General features: G+C 41.5%; 1 protein-coding gene across 2 annotated transcripts in view; it reads right to left on the bottom strand.

Moving 5' to 3' along the window:
- KDM3B (lysine demethylase 3B) overlaps positions 1-21,154 on the bottom strand; it is a 58,999-nt gene that overhangs the window by 18,962 nt on the left and 18,883 nt on the right. Inside the window, exons 5-11 of one of the 2 annotated variants that reach the window (XM_030869486.2) lie at positions 19,509-19,633; positions 17,340-17,414; positions 14,041-14,640; positions 9,212-10,448; positions 7,890-8,091; positions 3,409-3,623; positions 2,488-2,640 (exon numbers count right to left, since the gene is read on the bottom strand). In XM_030869486.2, the coding sequence (XP_030725346.1) occupies positions 2,488-2,640; positions 3,409-3,623; positions 7,890-8,091; positions 9,212-10,448; positions 14,041-14,640; positions 17,340-17,414; positions 19,509-19,633 (2,607 nt within the window). The remainder of the gene's footprint in view (positions 1-2,487; positions 2,641-3,408; positions 3,624-7,889; positions 8,092-9,211; positions 10,449-14,040; positions 14,641-17,339; positions 17,415-19,508; positions 19,634-21,154) is intronic. The other variant, XM_030869489.2, reaches the window with a different exon arrangement.

The following is a 21,154-nucleotide window of genomic DNA, read 5'->3' as shown; positions in this document are numbered from 1 at the left end:
CATTCTTCACTGAATGCAGAGCTTTGTGAGTATTATGTTCAGAGTACTGGATTTTGTTGTAATCCTTTAAAGAATGTTTGGTTTTAGTGTGGCATATAACTAAGTAACTTGTAGATGAATTTGATCCTTCCAAGGCTTGCTTTACACTTCATTATGGCAGCTCCAGAGCAGCCTGTATTCTGAGACAACATTAGTCTTACTACTAAGGGTGTGACTCTTTTGAACTCTATCCAGTGTCTCTCCACTCTGTCTGGTGGGAATACAAACTGTCAGTTCTGTATACTACTCAGTTGGTTGCCTTGAGGAAAGTTTCACCTTATGCATGTGCAGATCACTATAAGACAAAAAAAATTTAGACAATTTCTCCACAGATCTCTGGTGTTCTGTGTAGTTGTAACCTCTTTAGTACACTACCTCACTCTTTGCAGATTCTGATCTCTGTCTCAACTCATGAGATTGCCAAACTCTATTTTAGTTGCCTTTCCCTGTGGTACAGGATGGAAACTGCCTCCATGCAGTAAACTGGGGCAACTGTAAGATTCACCTTGTTTCTTCCCTTTTCTTAGGGAACACAGACTCAAACTGCCTGCTCTCTAATATCTGAAATTGTGGTTTCATATATTTTGTCTGGTTTCCTTGTTGTTTATGGCAGGAGGGCAATTTGTGCAGAAGTTTATCTTTCACGGGCGAAAATGGAAGATCTTAGCTCCATTAACATGTAGAACCTAGTGGATGTCAGGCCCTGTGTTAACCACTTTACATACATCATCTCATTTAATCCTCAAAACAATGCTGTGAGGGACATACTCATATTATCTTTGTTTTATAGACAAGGAAACTGAGGTTCTGAGGGTTTAAGTAGCTAACCCAAGATACCATAGTTGGTATAATAACGTGTGCAAGTAGGATTCAGATCCCAGTAGCCTAAGCTCTAAAACCACCGTTACAATGGTTACACTGTATCTTAGAAGAGGGAAGAATGAGGAAGTGGTGGGCAATAAGGTAAAGCAAAAACAAAGTGAAGCAAAGGATTTGAATAGACATTTTTCCAAAGAAGATAAACATAGGGCCAATAAGCATATGAAAAGATGCTCAACATCAGTAGTTATCTGGGAAATGCAAGTCAAAACCACACTGTGAGGGACTTCCCTGATGGTGCAGTGGTTAAGAATCTGCCTGCCAATGCAGGGGACATGGGTTCGAGCCCTGGTCCAGGAAGATCCCACATGCCATGGAGCAACTAAGCCTGTGCGCTGCAACTACTGAACCTGTGCTCCAGAGCCCGCAAGCCATAACTACTGAAGCCCACGCTCCACAACTACTGAAGCCTGCGCGCCTAGAGCCCATGATCCGCAACAAGAGAAGCGACCACAATGAGAAGCCCGCGCACCACAACAAAGAGTAGCCCCCACTCGCCGCAACTAGAGAAAGCCTGTGTGCAGCAATGAAGACCCAATGCAGCCATAAATAAATAAATAAATAAATAAATAAATTTATTAAAAACACACACACACAATGATACACTACTTCATAGCCACTATGATGGCTACAATTAAAGACATTTAATAACAAGTGTTGACAGGATGTGGAAAAACTGAAATCCTCGTACATTGCTGGTGGAATTATAAAATGGTGCAGCTACTTTGGAATACAGTTTGGCAGTTTCTGAAAGGGTTAAAAATAGAACTGCCATATGCCCCATCAGTTCCACTACTAGGTATATCCTCAAAAAAAATGAAAACATATGTTCACACAAAAACTTGTACAAAAATGTTCCTAGTGGCATTATTCATAACAGCCCAAAGTAGAAACAACCTACATGTCCATCGACTGACGAATGGATGAAGAAAATGTAGTATATCACACAATGGAATATTACCTGGCAATACAAAGGAATGAATTAGGTGCTATAACATGGATGAAACTTTGAAACAGTATGCTAAGTGAAAGAGGCCAGTCACAGAAGGCCAAATATTGTATGATTCCATTTATATGACATGTACAGAATAGGCAAATCTATATAGACAGTATGTAGATTAGTGGTTACCAAGGCCTAAGGAGGGGGACGAATGGGGAGTGACAGCTAATGGGTGTGAAGTTTCTTTTTGGAGCAGTGAAAATGAAATTACTATATAACCTTGAGAATATACTATACTATGGTGATGACTATATAACCTTGAGAAGATACTAAAAACCTTTGAACTGTACACTTTAAAAGGGTGAATTTTACAGCATATGAATTATATCTCAAAAAAAGATGTTATTAAAAAAAACAAAACCAGGGAAGACGAAGATTTACTCTTGGCTTGTTTTAACCTTCCCAGTCAGGCTGGAGTGTTGGCAATTTTAAGACCTCACAATGTGACAAAACATAAATGAAGCTAAACAGCTAAAGAGGAGGTGCAAACCCATTTCTGCTTCAATTTCCAAGTCCACACCTCCACTGACAGTTTACCTTTAGAACTACACAGGACAACATTTGCTCACCACTGCGTGGTCGGCTTTTCCTGAGCCTGTAACAGTCAAGGCAGACCCCAAATCCGCATTTGCGACAAACCCAGTGGATGTTGAAGAGAGTTGTTTCACATACATCACACATCTCCCGTACACCACGCACTGCTCGCTTCCATGCCACTTTCTCTGGTGGAAAAAGAGGAATACTGTTGGCACTGACCATCCTGAGCAACAGCAAAAGATCCCAGACCCACTGATTTCTACTCAAGTGTTTTGTCTAGCAATTAAACTCAAAGGTTCATGAAGTCTGTATTTCTATAATTGTAAGAGAAACAAAATACATGGAATTTCTAATATTTCTGAACAAGTGTCAATGAGAATGAATGCCACATGTTGTCATTTAAGATACTATAAAATTTTCAATTTGGGGAATTTTGAAACAAGAGGATTCTTTTCTTAAAGTGTAGGGCATAATTTCATAGTATAATATTCCTTGGTCTAGAAATAGGGTACAGTATCTCATAGACATGGAAATATCATAAATGTCTGAAAAATGTGGGTTCTAGGTATGAAACACAACAACCAGTAGCACTTCATCTATTCACAAACCATCAAGTATCACTAACACAAATTAGTTCAAAGCAAACTGAAAATATTCGGCGTGAATCAAACCCAAACAGGGATCAAAATGCAAATTATGACAACTGTGCTACAGCAATGAAAGACAAACAGGGAAGGAATTTTTAGTTTGTTAACTGCCAAAGACTAAAAGAATGAGGACTGTTGGATACAGGTGTGGCTTCAGCTATTTAGTTTACTACAAAGAGAAGTTTTATCGGCCTTAATTCATCCATAGAAAATGCCACCTGCCACTCCTTCCACACCTCCCTTTAAGCAAAAGAAAATGAGTTTCCAACTAGAACTGACTGGAAGACAAGCAAGAGGGTGCCTTACGGTGTGGCTCCACCATCATCATGGCCTCCTTCTCAGACATCACAAGCTGGCAGAACTGGTCTCCAACGTTGGCAAGAATGTATTTTGAGGTTTCTAGGTCTATTCCTTCTGCTAGGGAGGAAGAGGGAATCCACAGGTTCATGGCATCAGGGTCACTTTGCTGGGGACTCAGAAACCCCTCCACTCGGAGTACCCCCTTTCGAGTGAAGATCAACCTGAGACAGGAAGGTACACAGTCAAATACATAGTAAATAGCAGCAACCATGCAAACCAACACACACTTAAAATCCTAGGACCTAAAAGACATTAAATGACACATAACAGGAATCAGACTGAGTTCAGAAATTTCACTGTATTAGACCAACACAGTGTGCACTAATAGGAAGGCTTGTTCACACCTAGTAGGTCTGGGTTCTTTAAAAAGCTGTCCCCAGAAATGTCCACCAGTTTCTCCAACCACCTGTTCCACACCAGCACCCACAGCACTGAATCTGACCAGAGAAAAATACGGAGCTATGCTCACTGTCACACTTGAAATTCATGTCTACTCACGTGAACCCTTAATATTGCCTGGCAGCCACAATACAGTTTCCTAGCGGGCTCCCTCTCCTAGATGCCTATTTAATATCTTCTCCTTTCTTTTTAAACCTCCGGTATTACTTTCCCCACAAGGACCTTGCTAAGTATTTCACTGAAAAAATTCCGCAAGGAGCCAGAAGAGAATTCCCACAAGCTCCCACCACCACGCTACCACACGTTCTTGTCACTGGCCCCATATACTCCATTTCATCTTCTGCTACTATGGATGAACTAGGTACCAGTGAAGACCAACCTCTCCACCTATGTTCTACATCCTATCCTCTTGCATAGGCATCCCTCCACTAATTCTCTCTTCCACATCATCTATCTTCCTCTCTACTGAATCACTCTTGTCAGTATTTGAACATGCTATCTCAAAAATCCCCTTGATCCCACACCCACCTCCTCCATTTATGTTTGTAAGAGCAGTTTCCCTTTTTTTTGCGGTACGCGGGCCTCTCACTGCTGTGGCCTCTCCCGTTGCGGAGCACAGGCTCCGGACACGCAGGCTCAGCGGCCATGGCTCACAGGCCCAGCCGCTCCGCGGCATGTGGGATCTTCCCGGACCAGGGCACGAACCCGTGTCCCCTGCATCGGCAGGCGGACTCTCAACCACAGCGCCACCAGGGAAGCCCAGGAGCAGTTTCTTAAAAGAGTTGTCTAGGGCTAGGGTGGGAGAGGCCACAACAGTGAGAGGCCTGCGTACCGCAAAAAAAAAAAGAGTTGTCTATACTGACAGTCACCAGCTCCTTTTCCTTTTATTTTCTCTTAATCCACGTCATTCAGGCTTTCTCCTACCAATCTACCAAAATTGGTATTGTTTTTTTTGCCATGCCATGCAGCATGTGGGATTTTAGTTCCCTGATCAGGGATCGAACCGGCGCCCCATGCAGTGGAAGTGTGGAGTCTTAACCACTGGACCACCAGGGAAGCCCCAAAACTGTTTTTTTGTGTGTGTGTGGTACGCGGGCCTCTCACTGTTGTGGCCTCTCCCATTGCAGAGCACAGGATCTGGACGCGCAGGCTCAGCAGCCATGGCTCACGGGCCCAGCCGCTCCGTGGCATGTGGGATCTTCCCGGACCGGGGCACGAACCCGTGTCCCCTGCATCGGCAGGCGGACTCTCAACCACTGCGCCACCAGGGAAGCCCCCAAAACTGTTTTTGACAAGGTCATTCCCCCTTGTTAAATCCAATGGTCATTTTCAGTCCTTAACTGACCCCACCCTATCACCAACATTTGCCGGAGTTCATAATTCCTTCCTGGAAATACTTTCTTCAGTTGTCTGCCAGGATACCTCACTGGCTGTTCTTTCTCAGCCTCCTTTACTAGTTCCTCTTCATCTTTCCCATCTCTAAATGCTGGAGAGCTTCAAAACTCAGTCCTTGAACTACTTCTCTTCTCTGCCTAGACTTTGACTCCTTAAGTGATCTCAGTTAGACTCACAGCTTTAAATACCCAGTAACATCCACGTTTTTATCTCCAGCTTGGACTTCTTCCCTCAACTCTGGAGTTGTATATCCAGCTGCTCTTTCTTTCTTCTTTTTTTTTCTTTTTGGGTGCACCATGCAGCTGTGGGATCTTAATTCCTTGACCAGGGATTGAATCCGGGCCCTTGGTAATGAGAAGGCAGAGTCCTAACCATGGGACCACCAGGGAATTCCCCAGCTGCCCTTTCAACATCTCTACTTGGAAATCTAATAGGAATCTCTAATTTAACATATCTAAATTAAAACTTCTGCACTTCCTTGGTGGCGCAGTGGTTAAGAATCCTCCTGCCAATACAGGGGACATCGGTTCGATCCCTGGTCCAGGCAGACCCCACATACCGCGGAACAACTAAGCCCGTGAGACACAACTACTGAGCCCACGCACCACAACTACTGAAGCCACGTGCTGCAACTACTGAAGCCCATGCACCTAGAGCCCGTGCTCCACAACAAGAGAAGCCACCACAATGAGAAGCCCGCACACCGCAACAAAGACCCAACACAACCCAAAATAAAAAAATAAAAATAAATCAACTAATTAAAACTCCCCATTTTCCTCCTCAAACCCACTTTTCCCTAAGAAATCACCTTACCAGTAAATGGCAATTCCATTCTTCCAGTTTTCAGGCCAGAAGCCATAAAATCATCTTTGACTCTTCTTTCATAACCCACATGCAATCCATCAGAAAATCATGTGGCTCTACCTTCAAAATATATCCTTAATTTAACCACTTCTCATCACCTCTATTAATACCTCCCTACACTAAGCCACCATCATTTCTCACCTGGGTAATTCCAATATTCTCCTAATTTCTCCCTGTTTTTGCCTCAATATAATCTACTCTCAAGAAGGTAGTCACAGTGATCCTTTAAAACATTCATCAGTGTTACTCATCAGCTCAAAATCTCCAACAACTGCTTCTTCAGCATAAAAGCCACGGCCCTTAAGAGTAGCCCTTTACAATCTGGATCTATCATTAACTCTTTGACTTCACTCTTTTCCCCCCCTTGCTTACTCTCTTTTACCCACCCTAGCTCCATGAACACATTAGAAATATTCCAGCCTCAAGACAGTTGCTGTTGCTGTGCCCTCTATCTCGAATACTCGTCTCCCAGAAAAATGCGTGGCTCACTCCCCTCACCTCCTTCAGGTCTTTACTCAAAACTCACTTTCTCAAGTTATCCTTTTTTTTTTTTGGCCTTGCCACATGGCATGTGGGATCTTAGTTCCCCAACCAGGGATCGAACCTGTGCTCCCTGCAGTGGAAGCGAGGAGTCCTAACCACTGGACCACCAGGGAATTCCCCATCAAGCCATCCTATTTAACTGTAGCTTCCTCCAATAAAGATATAAAAATAGGGCTTCCCTGGTGGCGCAGTGGTTGAGAGTCCGCCTGCCGATGCAGGGGACATGGGTTCGTGCCCCGGTCCGGGAAGATTGCACATGCCGTGGAGCGGCTGGGCCCATGAGCCATGGCCGCTGAGCCTGGCATGTCCGGAGCCTGTGGTCTGCAACGGGAGAGGGCCACAAGAGTGAGAGGCCCGCGTACCGCAAAAAAAAAAAAGATATAAAAATAAATAAATAAACTGTAGACTCTCTAGCCTCCCCACACTTCAATCCTCTTTCCCTCCTTTTTCTTCCTCACAGTTATTACAGACTGACATACTATATATTTAACCTTTTTTTTTTCTTATTTACTCTCTGCATGCCCAACAAGCCTCCTGAGGGCAGGAATTTGATGGTTTTATGTACTGTTTAATCCTCAATGCCCACAACAATGGCTGGCACACATTAAGTGCTCAATAAGTATTTGCTGAATAAGTGAATCCATGCCACATGGATAAACCACCTGGATTTCTTTATTTAAAAAACTAAGGACACTTGAATGATTGCTTAGAAGAAATTCCTCTTCTAAGTTTATCAAGCAGAAGAAATGTGACTAAATAGCTGTTGTTTGGTAAAAGCAAGGGATATTCCTAGGATTTCAACAGTTATCTCTATTTTACATTATCTCCTAATCTTACTTCCCCTTCTCCGTAGCGGACTCAAGTTACTCTAGCACTAAAGAGGAATAAGTGGTCAGGCAGATCTATGACACAAAATGGCATCCTTCTGCTCACACCACTGGTTTCAAATGCAACCCAAGTTAGGAATAACTCAACACAGCTCAGGGGGCAGCAGGTAAGATTGTTCAATTTCAGTTCTCTAAGGACAAAGTCACATATCATTTCACAATCCAAACAACTAAGTGGCCACTAATGGGATGGCAGAACCTTAGCACAGACTCTAAGAGCAATGCAATTTTGGAAAACAGTAAAAAGATGGTGAGATATGTTTAGCGATTCAGAGAAAGAGTGGAAGTTAAGTGTCACTAACGAAACTGGGAAGGAGATGAAGAGAGGAGTCTGGGTACCTCCGGAAGTGAAAGAAGCGGCAAGCCACAGTGGAATCATCTTGCTCTTGTTCCTTAAACTTCCGATACCGCTCCAGGCGGCACTCACGACACTTGTGCAGATGAGGGGCTACATTGATGCACGACCCATCCTGCAGGAAGGGCTCTCCGGACTGCTTCAGCTTCTTCACTTTGCTCACATCTTTCAGCACTGACTGGCCAACTGTGGCAAGGGAGGGGGAGAAATGGTTGGTCATGAAAGGTTTAAATGAGATTCAATAACATAATCCTCCTGGGAACAGTCACTTGTCCTGACCTGAGTCACTCCTCCTTGCACTGAATGGGCATGAGCCCATCAGGTCTATCCTTGACAGAAAAGGAGCACAGGGAACAAAGGCTTCAACTAGGAGTTAAAGACCATGGAGAGTTTGTGGGAAGTACCCCATGACAACAAAACAACTCTGAGCATGGGTGAGGAAAACTCAAGACAGCAGAAGCCTCTTGCCACTAGTCCCTCAGGATATGACTGTTCTACTAATCAAGAACTCTTGGGGTTCCCATGGGATACCAAATCCTAACAAGAATGGCGACTTTTACCATCAGACTTTCTCTTAGACACTTGCCCTTATACAATTTTGGACCATAACCTCACTCCATAGGAGTTAATGGCTTTTGGAAGAGGTGTTAAAACCATATATATGTGACAGAGAGGAGCAAACTGAGGAGTGCTTCGCTTTGCTTCATCAACTCTACTAAAGGCTGCGATGTAGGGCTTCCCTGGTGGCGCAGTGGTTGAGAGTCCGCCTGCCGATGCAGGGGACACGGGTTCGTGCCCTGGTCCGGGAAGATCCCACATGCCGTGGAGCGGCTGGGCCCGTGAGCCATGGGCTGCTGAGCCTGCGTGTCCGGAGCCTGTGGTCCGCAACGGGAGAGGCCACAACGGGGAGAGGCCCACATACCACAAAAAAAAAAAAAAAAAAAAAAAAAAGGCTGCGATGTGAGAATGAAGACTAGTACTGAGTAACTCGCCTAAGTAAATAAAAGAGGAAGGGCCAAAGGCAAGAGAAATACACAAGAGTTCCTGACCGAAAATAACAGACTATCAAGACTTTTTGGGATTATCATTACACAGGACACATACCCCTCTTACAGTACTGGTATAGATCAATCCTGCCCTGAACCAGAAGGTCTGATGAGGGGCCCCTACTGTGCCCTTTTGACTATGTAATTCTATGAGATTATAGAACTTTCCATCAAAGAGAGGGCCTCTGCTGCCCAAGAGCACAACAAGCATTTAAAGCTAGTGCCAGAGCCAAGCCCACGTATAAGCCCAGCAGGATCACCTTTCAAGGGGGCAGTCCGAGGCCGGCCTTTGGGGGCCTGCTTCCCTTTGCCTTTTCCCAGCAGCAGCTCAGCACTGCGCTCCCCATTGGGGCCCAGCTTCCCCATCAGGTGCTCCGGAATCCCCTTTAGGCCGGTCTTGGCTTGCAGCTGCTCCTCAGAGTCGCTCAAATCTGACAGGTCGCTATTGGTACTGGAGTCCGAGTCTTGTCTGCAAGCCAAGCTTCGCTCATCCAGTGAGAACCTTTTCACAGCTTCAAAAGGAGCTTTGTTCTCCTGTGAAAAATCTGCTGGGGAGGACAGAAAGCTGCCTGAGTGTCTGCCAAAGACGTTACTAAAGGTTTTAAGGAGAGGATTGTCCTGCTGCCCAGGCCCCACAGTTGGTCTCTCCTCTGTGGGGCTAGAGGATAGAGTAGGCATCTCAATGGGCTGGGTGAGGCTGCTGGTGGGTGAACTGGACCGGCCATTCCCCATGGCAGAGAGGCTTGGCCCCCCAGTGGTAAGAGCTGAGCCCAGAACACCAGACACCAGTTTGGAGGAGTCAGTTGTGATGAAAAGGGTTTTCTTCTTTGCTAAAGATGCTGAATCTGTAGAGGAGTGAGACTCGGGCCAGCTGGGTGCTGCCTTGGAGGTGACAGTGGTAGCAGAGGAAGAGCTACCTGATGCCTGAGATGCAAAGCTGCTGAAAGGGCTATGTTCAACTTTCTCCACAAATGCCAAGAAAGGGTTAGGAGGCTCTTCTCGGGACAGTTTAGGGGGCTGTAAAAATAGATTTTCATGACTGTCTGGGGTGCGGGCATTTAGGAGGCTCCGTGGGAAGGCTGGCGTGAGGGTGGGCATGGACTCTGCAGGCACTTTCCGATCCACAGAGCTTCCAGCCTTAGAGCCTGATTTAGTGTCTGCTCCAAGAGCGGATCTTCCTTTACATAGGCTCTCAAGGCTTTGTTTGAATGAGTCTCGACTGGAGGAATCATCAGCCAAACTCTCTGAAACAGTAGTGAAGTAGTTACTGGTGGGTAAAGTTTGGGACATGCATTGAAAAAACAAGTTTTTGGAGAGATCAGAGTCTTTCTGAGACTCTGGTGCAGAGCTACAGCCAAAAGAGAAGCCCAAAGGTTTGTTCTCTGTAGCTAGAACCCCATTGGACTGGCTCCTTCCACTTCCAAAAGTCAAAGCTTGTGATGAACTCGGGAGAGATGCTCCAAATCCAGAAGAGGCCAGAACAGAATTTCTTGAATTCTGAAAAGAGAGAAGATAGCCTGAGTTAGTGATGCTGGCTTCTCTTGACAACCTTAAGATATCTTCTTGGACCTAGGCCAACATTTCCTGTGGGTCAATCAACTTTTCTCTCCTACAATTCCAGGAAAACTGTTCTTATACCTATATTTCACCAGGGAAGAAAACTGCCACAGACAGCACAGGGGGATCTTTAGCAAGGTAAGCTAGAGATGGCAGGATGAATGATATCCTGCCATTCCCTTGGTTGTTAGCCAACTGGTTGTCAGAGCACTTGGAGGCTGTGTAGGCTTCTAAGTATCTATTTAGAAATGAAGACTCCACCAGGAACTGAAGAAAAGCGCTCCCCAATGGACATCAGCTTTTACTCTGAAATATAGTGAAATATTACTAGTGACCCTGTAATATTCATCTATCTCAAAGACCTTAGGGGCTATGGTTAAAGTTTCAGTTTATTTAAGCCATTGCAAATTGCCCATCTTACAAAAGCGACTTCAGCCCTATGACAAGCCCACTGCACACTAAGGAAAAGTATTTTCTTTATTAGTCTGAAACTCACCAAGATGGACCCTTTTGGAATTTGGCCATTTATTTTTATTTATGGGTCCAAGTCAACCTAAAAGTTGAAGTATCTGTTTCAATTAAAGTTAGACCTAAAGGTGCTAAATTAAAGAAGGCACACCAGTTACTGAACCCTTCTGTTATCATTAGGATCTAACAAGTCTCCAAAGTGGAAAACTGTAGACACTGATACACCCACCAAATAAAAGCATTCAGCATAACAAATTGGAAAATGAAAAAACACTTTCTTTTTTTTGATACCTTAAAAATGCTAACTTCTGCATTTGAATAAAGAAGGATGTATACATAAAGAAGGGTTAGAATCACTTTCATATGGTATATTACACACCCATATGTGTGCGTAATACAGAGAAATATCCACAGGTAGGTATGAGCACTTATGTAATACTTGGAAATAAAAATTATTCCATGACTGCTTAATGGATATGGAGTTTCTTTTTGGGGAGAAGAAAATTTCTTTAACTAGATAGTGGTGATGGTTGCATAACACTGTGAATGTATAATGCCACAGTACTGTATACTTCAAATGGTGTGAGTGGTAAATTTTATGTTATGTGTTACTTTACCATAATTTAAAAAAATTTATGCCAGATAAATGAAAGGGTGTTGTTAAAAAAAGGCGGGGGGCTTCCCTGGTGGCGCAGTGGTTAAGAATCCGCCTGCAAATGCAGGGGACACGGGTTCGAGTCCTGGTCCAGGAAGATCCCACATGCCGCAGAGCAACTAAGCCTGTGTGCCACAACTACTGAGCCTGCGCGCCACAACTACTGAGCCTGCGTGCCTAGAGCCCGTGATCCGCAACAAGAGAAGCCACCGCCATGAGAAGCCCATGCACCGCAACAAAGAGTAGCCCCTGCTCACCACAACTAAAGAAAGCCAGAGAGCAGCAACGAAGACCCAACACAGCCAAAAATAAAATAAAATAAATAAATTTATAAAAAAGGTGGGGGGAGTTTCAATATATTTAATGTTTCCTTTAAATACGCAAGAGGAGTCTACATTAGGACTTTCTTTGGGGTGGCAAAGAGGCATGAGAACCAGGCAGACCACCTGTGGCTTGCCTCCAGCTGACATCTGCTACAGAGACTGCTTCAGTGCATTTAACAGTCAAAAACTTAGTTCATTCTTCTTTTCCTTCCCACTAACCGGCAACCAGACTTAAACTCCTCCAAATAAAGAGAATAGACAGACACAGCACTGATGCTATGCTGTTGTTTCACTGCGAGAATTTGGCCAGGAGCCTTGACACCTGCATGACTGCAAGGAATAAGCATAAGGATCTCAGGTTTCACTACTAAAGTTACTCTTTAAAAATAAATACACACATGAATGAAAAATAATTTGGATGGTCTTTCATTTTCTTCAAATGATTAAATTTCAAATCCTCTTCTTATAAGAAAGTGATGACAAACTGATTTTAACACACGTTTTAGGGAAAGAAGTTTCCTGGAGGGCTGTGTCCCTATTTCATGATGGAAATACCCATTTCTGTACTTTTAAATCATATTCCAAGAGAATACCTAGGCTAACACATTAGCAAAGTTACAGATACAGTCACAGAAATTTCTCAAACCTGTTTGGAAAATGCCCTTTGATCCACATTTCATTTATTCAGCTTTGCCACTCCAAGAACAACAGCATTCAGTGGATCTCTTCTTGCAGAGTGCAGTATTTGGTCTATTTTGTAATCCTCATTTACATCTACTCTGCCTTTGACATGGATTTGATTTTAATCAACTAGCTAGTTGGGGATCTGGTAATGCTGGAATGCTGGCAAACTAACAGAGAACAAAACATGAAGAGTGCGAAATTTGCATTTACAGGCCTTCTCTTCTGCCTGGGCACTTCACCTCCCTCCCCAACCCTGCACACTAGAGATTAACAAACTGCATTTGCTAGGGAGGGGGAGAAGTCAGATGAAATGTATATGCCATGTTTTATATGGCACTGTTATACACTGTTATAAAATGATTCCATTTTAGGATGTGAGCTCCGTCAAGCAGGATTTCAATTCTTTGTTTATAATATACAGTACTTAGCACACAGTAGTTTCCCATACATAATTTTTAAAAAAATTAGTATTTTATTTGTATTTCATATTCCAGCTTGAATTAACAGCCAGTTTGAAAAAAATATGACTAGCATCATAAATCATACTTTGGTGACCAAAATAAGAACCAAAAGACTATAACTGATTTTGACACTCTTTCAAATTTGACTGGGGAGCCAACTTGATGTTAACTTGTATTTAACAAAAGTTCCTTTTCAGCAACAATACATGCATGTAAGATAAAGAACATAGTAAACTAGATACTACTGTGATTAATTCCATCAAAATTTCCAGGTAAGGCTTACAAGATTAATTTAGGGGAAAAAACACCCAACCTTCCATGGTCATATCAAATCAAAGAAAGCAGCCCAGCCTCAAAGGAAAATATATGAAATGATGAAATAATTCCATCAAAATTTCCAGGTAAGACTTAAAAGATTAACTTAGGGGGAAGAAAAAACCAACCTTCCATGGTCATATGAAATCAAAGAAAGCAGCCCAGTCTCAAAGGAAAATATATAAAATGATGAACTGAAAACAGGGGTTTGGGTAATAGTAGCTTTCACATAGCCTTAATTACAGTGTTCACTGTTGCCAACACTATAATTCATTAACCTTGCCTCTCATAGGCCTGGTTGAGGCTCAACCACTACATGAACTAAATAGATAACTGAATTAAAAAGATTCCCCATTAGATCTATTTTAACAACTCATTAAATTGGGCTGTATAATCAGTTTTTGATCAGCCCAATTGTTCAGGTGACTTTTAAGAGCTGATAAAGTTTTAAAGATATATGCATTTGCCCAACGAGCAGTAAAGGACTATCCACAGAATACAATTTAAGCACATCTCAGAAATACTCCTTCCCTGTGGCATTTGAGATGCTTTTTTAATGTGTTAAGAACAAAGTAGGGTGAAAGAGTGAACCCAAATCTTGCAAATCTGCCCCTGAAACAACTCACCTCTCCTGGGGCCTGCGACCAGCTGCCTTTCTGTTTTTCCGGCCCAGTCCCTGCTGCAAGGCCAGTGTCTGAGATCCTCACCGTGGTTGGGGTGGAGCTGGCGGTAGTGACCACAGCTGCTGAAGCCACCATACCCTGGCCAACTTGTTCCAGTATTTTTCCTGCCTCTTTATTTTCGGCTCCACCCACCTCTGGGGCCAAAGGTGTCTGACCTGTGGCTGTAGAATATGGAGTGAAAGGTACAGGTGTGTCCCCACCTATGGGCTCATCCTGCACCACCAGAGTCCTGCCGTTTTCTTTGGTGTAAGTGGCAAAGCGAATGTTGCGGTTAATCTGGGGGACAAATGTAGTCGGTGGCTGCTTGGCTCTCTGATCCAGCCCTGGCTCTCCACTGGCATTCCCTCCTTTCCAGGGCCCTCGGCTTGCCTCACCTCCATCGCTCCCATTACTGTCTACTTCACCCCTGTCTCCTTTTAATTTCTTTGATGCAGGGTCACACCCAGAGTCCGAAGCACTTTTCCTCCTCCGGCCATCTTTCCCCTCTATGCTCTCTCTCTTCTTCTTTCCTTTGGAAGATTTTACTGCTTTTAACGTACCCCCCTACAAAACAAAATTCAAAAAAGATTTATTACAAGGGACTTTCCATCCTGTGAAAACCATAAACCATTAGCTCTTTCCCATCTCTAGAAGCAGACAATCAAAGCAGGTACAGATTGCCAAATTCCAATGCCAGCTCTAAGACATCCCCTTTTGTTAAAAAGCTCCAATCTTCCTGTGATTCAATTTATGCACACATATTCAAGATAATGGTTACTAAGAAGTTAACTCACTTGGCAAACCTTCCCTTAAATAAAATCCACTACTTCCTCAACTGGACTTTTTTTAGGATTTTAAAAATTTGTGGAATTTCTTTTACAAAATAGACTGCTAGGCTGGGAACTTACTTGCCTCTTGATGAAAAACAAAATCTGCTTTACTTTTATATTTATCTCCTTGTTTGACAGAAACTGGCATTTCAACTATTGAAAAATAAAATCTCTTCTATCCAGAAGTCATTAAAAACTGGTGACAACTTAACAATAGGAAAACCATGAGTCTGTGACCAGAGCAAAAGTGAGCCCAACAGAAACAAGTCTGAATTGCTCTTATGGACACTATAAAGACACAAACAATCTCCAGAGCTTATTTCAAAGCATTAGACAGGGAAAAGCTAAAAAGGCAGGCTACCATAACCAAACAACCAAATCTCTTAGCTCTTCCAGTAATTTTAGCCTATCACATGAAATCTTATTTGTGCCTTATTTGAGAGGTCAGACAACTTTAAAAGACACAGAATTAAAAGGGGGCAATTCCTATCTCTGAATAAAAACTCTTTCCCTGAGAAGGACAAGAGGACAGGGGCTTGGGACAGAGCTAACATTCTCTCAAGCAACTTATATCTGGAACAGTCTTAGATTGGTATCCCATCATGAAGCAAGTTTTCATTTTAGCTTCATTTAGCTAACTTTCAGACAGTTTTATTCAGATAACACGTTGGGGTGGCAATAAGCTAGAGACATAGTTATTTGGCCATTATTATTTACCAACTTGATTACTCTAGTCTTACTGCCCTTAAATACTTATAGATTCTTTGTGCAGATCTATCTTTGTTGTAATCATTATTATAGCTGTTATAACTGAAATTTTTTCAAATTTTACATTTCTTCTTGCCAGTTCTAGTTTTTTTTTTTCTTCTTTTTTTTTGCTGCCTTCATTTCTGTCTTTTCTCCCTTAATTTCCTTCTACAAACCTTAAACAAAGCTCAAGATTTATTTGTTTCTCCCATGCCTTTGGTAATATTAATCTAAGTTTCTAAATCTTTCGTTCAAGAACTGTTTCTGTTTGTTAAGAATTGTTTTCAAAAAAAAAAAAAGAATTGCTTTCATGTGATCCTTTTAAAACCTTTTTACCCTTTCTTCAACCTCCATCATCACCCAGTTTTCAGTGCTGTGAAGTACGGAAGTACAATCAGTGAAATCTCTCCTTTCTTTCTTGCTCACTCTTTTAAGGAGATGAGGTAACCATGGATCTTAAGAAGGGTTACTGCAAAACTTGGCAGAACTGTCAATAATTGTACTTTGCTAGCTAAGAAGATAGTCACATCATGGCAAAGCTGAGAAGGGAAGAATCAACATCTGTTGCTGAAAACCACAGATCTCACCTTTAACTCATTTGGCCAACTTACAGAGCCTGGCTCAGAGCAATCTCCCTGATCAACAATTTACATGTATGCCCTACTTACAGTGAGCTACTCACATGTGAGTAGAAAGACTAGGACACTGAGACCAGTACTCTCTAGCTATACCTGGGCAGCTAAACAGTACCTGACATATAATAGGTGCTTAAAGAATGAATGAAATAAAGAAGGAAATAAAAGAGGGACCCAATATGGCATCAAAATAACAAGTGTTTTTCAGCCACGTAAACACAGTCAAGAGACTTATCCTATTTGTAATAATATAATATGTAGTAAAGAACTATTAAATGTAACCCTGATTCTTCTTTTCCTACCCTAATCTTGTTTTATCAAGCCAAAAATGACTGGATAAAGATGAGGAAGAACTGTATACTCAGCAGGAGTAGCCAAGAGAGCAATACTACGCAGGTGCTAAAAGACTATGAGGAATATACGGACAGAAGGCTGTCCAAGTCAATGTCCTACTGAAGGAAACTCATACAGGATTCCTTGATTGGTTCAGGCACTGATATATAATGTATCTTTTTATGGGTTATGTTAATTCTCAATGAACCAAGAGTTGGCCTGATTCACAGTAATTATGGAGTAATCCACTGTGTGCTGAGCACTGAACTACACACCAGTTTGATTTGACTCTTCTTGGGATATGGAATTTCAGATTTCCTTGGAGCTCACTACCACCTAATGGAAAGAAAAAGAGGATGTAGCTTCTCCTCCATTTCTTATTACTGGGTAGGTCATGAATATATCTACTGCTTATTACAGCTTTGTCTACTGTATCTTTCAAATATATCTGTCCTGAAAAAATGTAAGAAAAAAATAGGCCATGGATTTTAAAACAGCTAGGCAACATAGCCATGATGAAAAGGGTTTGCTCAGACTAGGTCTCTTTCTTGAGATTATCCTCCCTCAACTGGACAAGACCGTGGAGAGAGCAAGAAATGTACAGTGGTCAGAGATGAAACCCAAAGGGTATCCGTGGATAACACACACATAAGGAAGTCTATGTAACAAGATAACGCAAGCTCATGAGTCTGCTCAGAGACTCAGTTCATTACTGTACCTCGCTCTGAGGCGCTGAATTATCCACCAGCATCACATGGATCAGTCTGGGATCTACGGACTTGATCTCACCACTCTACAGTAGGAGCGGGATAGAAGAAAATATGAAAAAAGGAAGAAAAAGATTTAATGCCTTGTCCACCAAAGACATAATTATGTATTTTTCTAATCTATGTAATTATCTCTATTTGTTTCTACTCCCCTGCTAGAATGAAAGCTCCATGAACAGGGATCTCTACTATTTCATTCACTGCCAGAATAACAACATCTGAAACAAGGTCTAGAATATGGTAATCACTCAAATATTTGTTAAACGAATGAATGAAAAAATTTCATTCAATGCCCAAGTGTCCCTTTTAGGGATATGAATTTCAAATTCTGCATCTCTAAAACCTTCCTATTCTGAAATTAAAAAAACAAAAAACCTTCAGAACCAGTAATCATTAAAAGCACCACTCTACTATTAAAAAACAAAAGGTTTTGGGAGGGGCCAATTTGACAGACATCGTCAGATTTAATGTGCATATTCTTTGACCTAGCAATTACACACTTAGGAATTTGTTCCAATAAATAATGTGAAACAGTATACAATGATATATGCCCAAGGATATTCACTGCAGCATTATTCGTATTAGTGAAAATAATACAAATTATTTAAACGTCCATCAATTTTAAATTAAATTAGTTATGATACATCCATTCAGTGAAAAGTATGCATCTATTTTAAAAGGACGAAGTATTGATAGATTTCTATATATATTTACACACAAAGATGCTGACAATCTAAAATTAAGTAAAAAAGGTAAATCAAAGAACTATATGTATCATATGATCCCATTTGTTAAAAAAGTATGATTTATATAGCTATCTCCTAAATGGACAATATATAAATATCATACACACACACACACACAAGATATTTGAAAGCATATGGAATATACACCAAACTGTTAATGGTGATTACCACTGTGGGGAGTAACATTTGCCTAGGGGAAGGGATGGCTTTCAATATCTATTTTATATATATGTGTATCATTTGAAATTTGTAAATGAGGATTGAATAATTTAATAAATAAAATTCAATAAAGAAATAACTAAAATCATTTATGTTTACATTACATGTGACTGCTGAGGGCAAGTCTGAAACCAATTCAAAGATATCATAAATACATACGTGTTTGCCTCAAAATACTCTGCTATTGTTTTTGTTTTTGGCTGCACTGTACAGCACGTGGGATCTCAGTTCCCCAACCGGGGATCAAACCTGCACCCCCTGCAGTGGAAGCAGTCTTAACCACTGCACCATCAGGGAAGTCCCCAAATATTCTTGTTGTTTTGAGAGACAATTCTCCAGGTAGCTCTAGATGCTATGTTTTTTTCTATTTATTGCTTTAGAAACAATTCATTTTTCAGTATCTACGGGGGAGTGGCATAAGTATTATAGAAGCAAATGCTAACTGATTAGATTTTTAAATACTAAACCTTCTGAATATGATAAAATAATGATAATACCACTTCACATTTGTATACCCTTTCATAGAATTCAAAGCACTCTCAAATACATTATCTTAGTTCCCAAAACATATGCTGTGAGGTCAGGGGGTGGTTACCTAATTAACTCTAATTTACAAATGAGAACACTGAGGTTAAGAAAGTTGAACAGTCTTTCTCAAGGTGATAGAATCAATAAGTGATAAAACCAGGGGGGACTTCCCTGGTGGCACAGTGGTTAAGAATCCGCCTGCCAATGCAGGGGACACACGTTCGATCCCTGGTCCGGGAAGATCCCACGTGCCACAGAGCCAGTAAGCCCGTGTGCCACAGCTACTGAGTCTGCGCTCTAGATCCCGCGATCCACAACTACTGAGCCTGAGTGCCACGACTACTGAAGCCTGCACGCCTACAGCCCGTGCCCCGCAACGAGAGAAGCCATGGCAATGAGAAGCTCACATACGGCAACGAAGAGTAGCCCCCGCTCACTGCAACTAGAGAAAGCCCATGCGCAGCAACGAAGACCCAACGCAGCCAAAAATAAATTAAAAAAAAAAAACAGTGACAAAGCCAGAGATGGAACCCAAGTCTTCTTACATGTAATGAAGTGCTCCCTTTTCCTACACCACCCTGGGTAAGGGGATGGATGGACCTCAGACAAAATAACACAGAGCCTTACCTCAGTTACAGACACCTCCATAAGACGGGTGATGGAGTCTTGATGGCTTACAACACCACAGAGCCAACTTTCTTCTCCCTCTGGCTGGTATACTTTGACCCTGTGACCTTGAACACTGTAGGGACCTAAAGGAGAGATTAGTCAGTATTGAGTATTTTTGGCTAAGCTGTATTTCATGATTGTTTCTAAAAACAGAAAGAAAATTATATAGTGTAAATACTTGGCACTTTTAATCTTCTTGTATGGAGTTGAATAAATGAGCAATTTCAGATTTACCATACACAGCAATTTAAAAACAAAACATAGTTTTTCCCAGAGACTTTTGTAAATTGTTTATTTGGAGATTTCTTAGAATGTCCCAGGCCTCCGATTCTACCTTATCTCAATCTTCCAATTCTAGAAAGTAATACAGGGAAAAGAAGAGAAACTTACAAATCAAAAACTATAGGTAATGTGAAAATCTACTCAGATCTATCTGACATATACATTAAAAAAGTGGGAGGACAGTAAGTTGAATGTACTATTTTGTTATGTTACCATAGGAATGATATATAACCATTTACACTTTGCTATCTGACTTTCATTACAGTAGGTGGAGAGTTCAATTTATGAGGTCTCCAGCCTCTGCACTAATAATAGTCTGAACAAATATAGCACCTGTCTTCCTAGGAACACAGAGTTTCAAAGATATTACTTTAGCAGCAGGTAATGTTACCCTGCAATTTCAGCTGGCCCTCCAAGAAGGACAGTTTCTCTCTCCTACATATCTTATACATTTGAGACTAGATAGCTAAATCACTGCTTATTTTAAATTATTATCTTTCAGAGCTACAATTAAGCTTAAATTTTCTATACATACTCATAAACATCTCTACCTCTCATTCTGTCCACTTGATTTTTTTCTCTCTGCTATTTTTCCTCACATTCTTTCCTCTTCCATACCTTTCCTTGATTATTAAACATCATTTTACCCTGATACTTTCCTTTCCCAAAGAGGCAAGTTTTCTTACCTTTACCTATTTAGATTTAGTTTGACAAAAGAGAACCAAGGATCCCATTTCATTGAAAAGCATGATTATCACGAGGGTCAGAAAGGACGTAGAGTAGATGTACAACACGAAGGGAAGGATAAATGAGGCAACAGTCTACGTTTTGCGTAGAATCTTGGGCAAAATCTGTATGTGAACTGAAAAAGCTAATAAAAGCTAGTAATTCTTTTTTGTTTTCATTCTTAAAAATTTACATGCTGTTAATGTGTCTGTGGACACCTTCCTTTATGAACATACCTTACACTCTAAGTTGTTATTTGTTGTTGTTAACAGTCTTTAGAGCATACCTTATAGACAGTATGCTCAACAAGGGCAGAGACTTTCCAGTTCATGGTTATATCCTCAGTACCTTAACACTGTGTCTAGTACGAGGTTAGCACTTAATAAATATTTAAGAAATGAAAAAAAGAAAGACAAAATTGCATATTACGAAATGTAATACAAAAAGGAAATAGTGGTCTGAGTGAGATCCTGTTTTTCCAGTCTATTCTAGAGATCCAGCTAACTGGAGTTACTCTTGACACCACCCACAAAAAGAAGACAAGCACAAATGTTGAGAGTTGCATGGTGTCCCCCCCATTCTATCACTTTCAACAC

The sequence above is a fragment of the Globicephala melas genome, chromosome 3, assembly GCF_963455315.2.
Source record: "Globicephala melas chromosome 3, mGloMel1.2, whole genome shotgun sequence".
NCBI lineage: Eukaryota > Metazoa > Chordata > Mammalia > Artiodactyla > Delphinidae > Globicephala > Globicephala melas.
The sequence above is the reverse complement of the archived record's forward strand: the minus strand, read 5'-3'. Positions and strand labels throughout refer to the sequence as shown.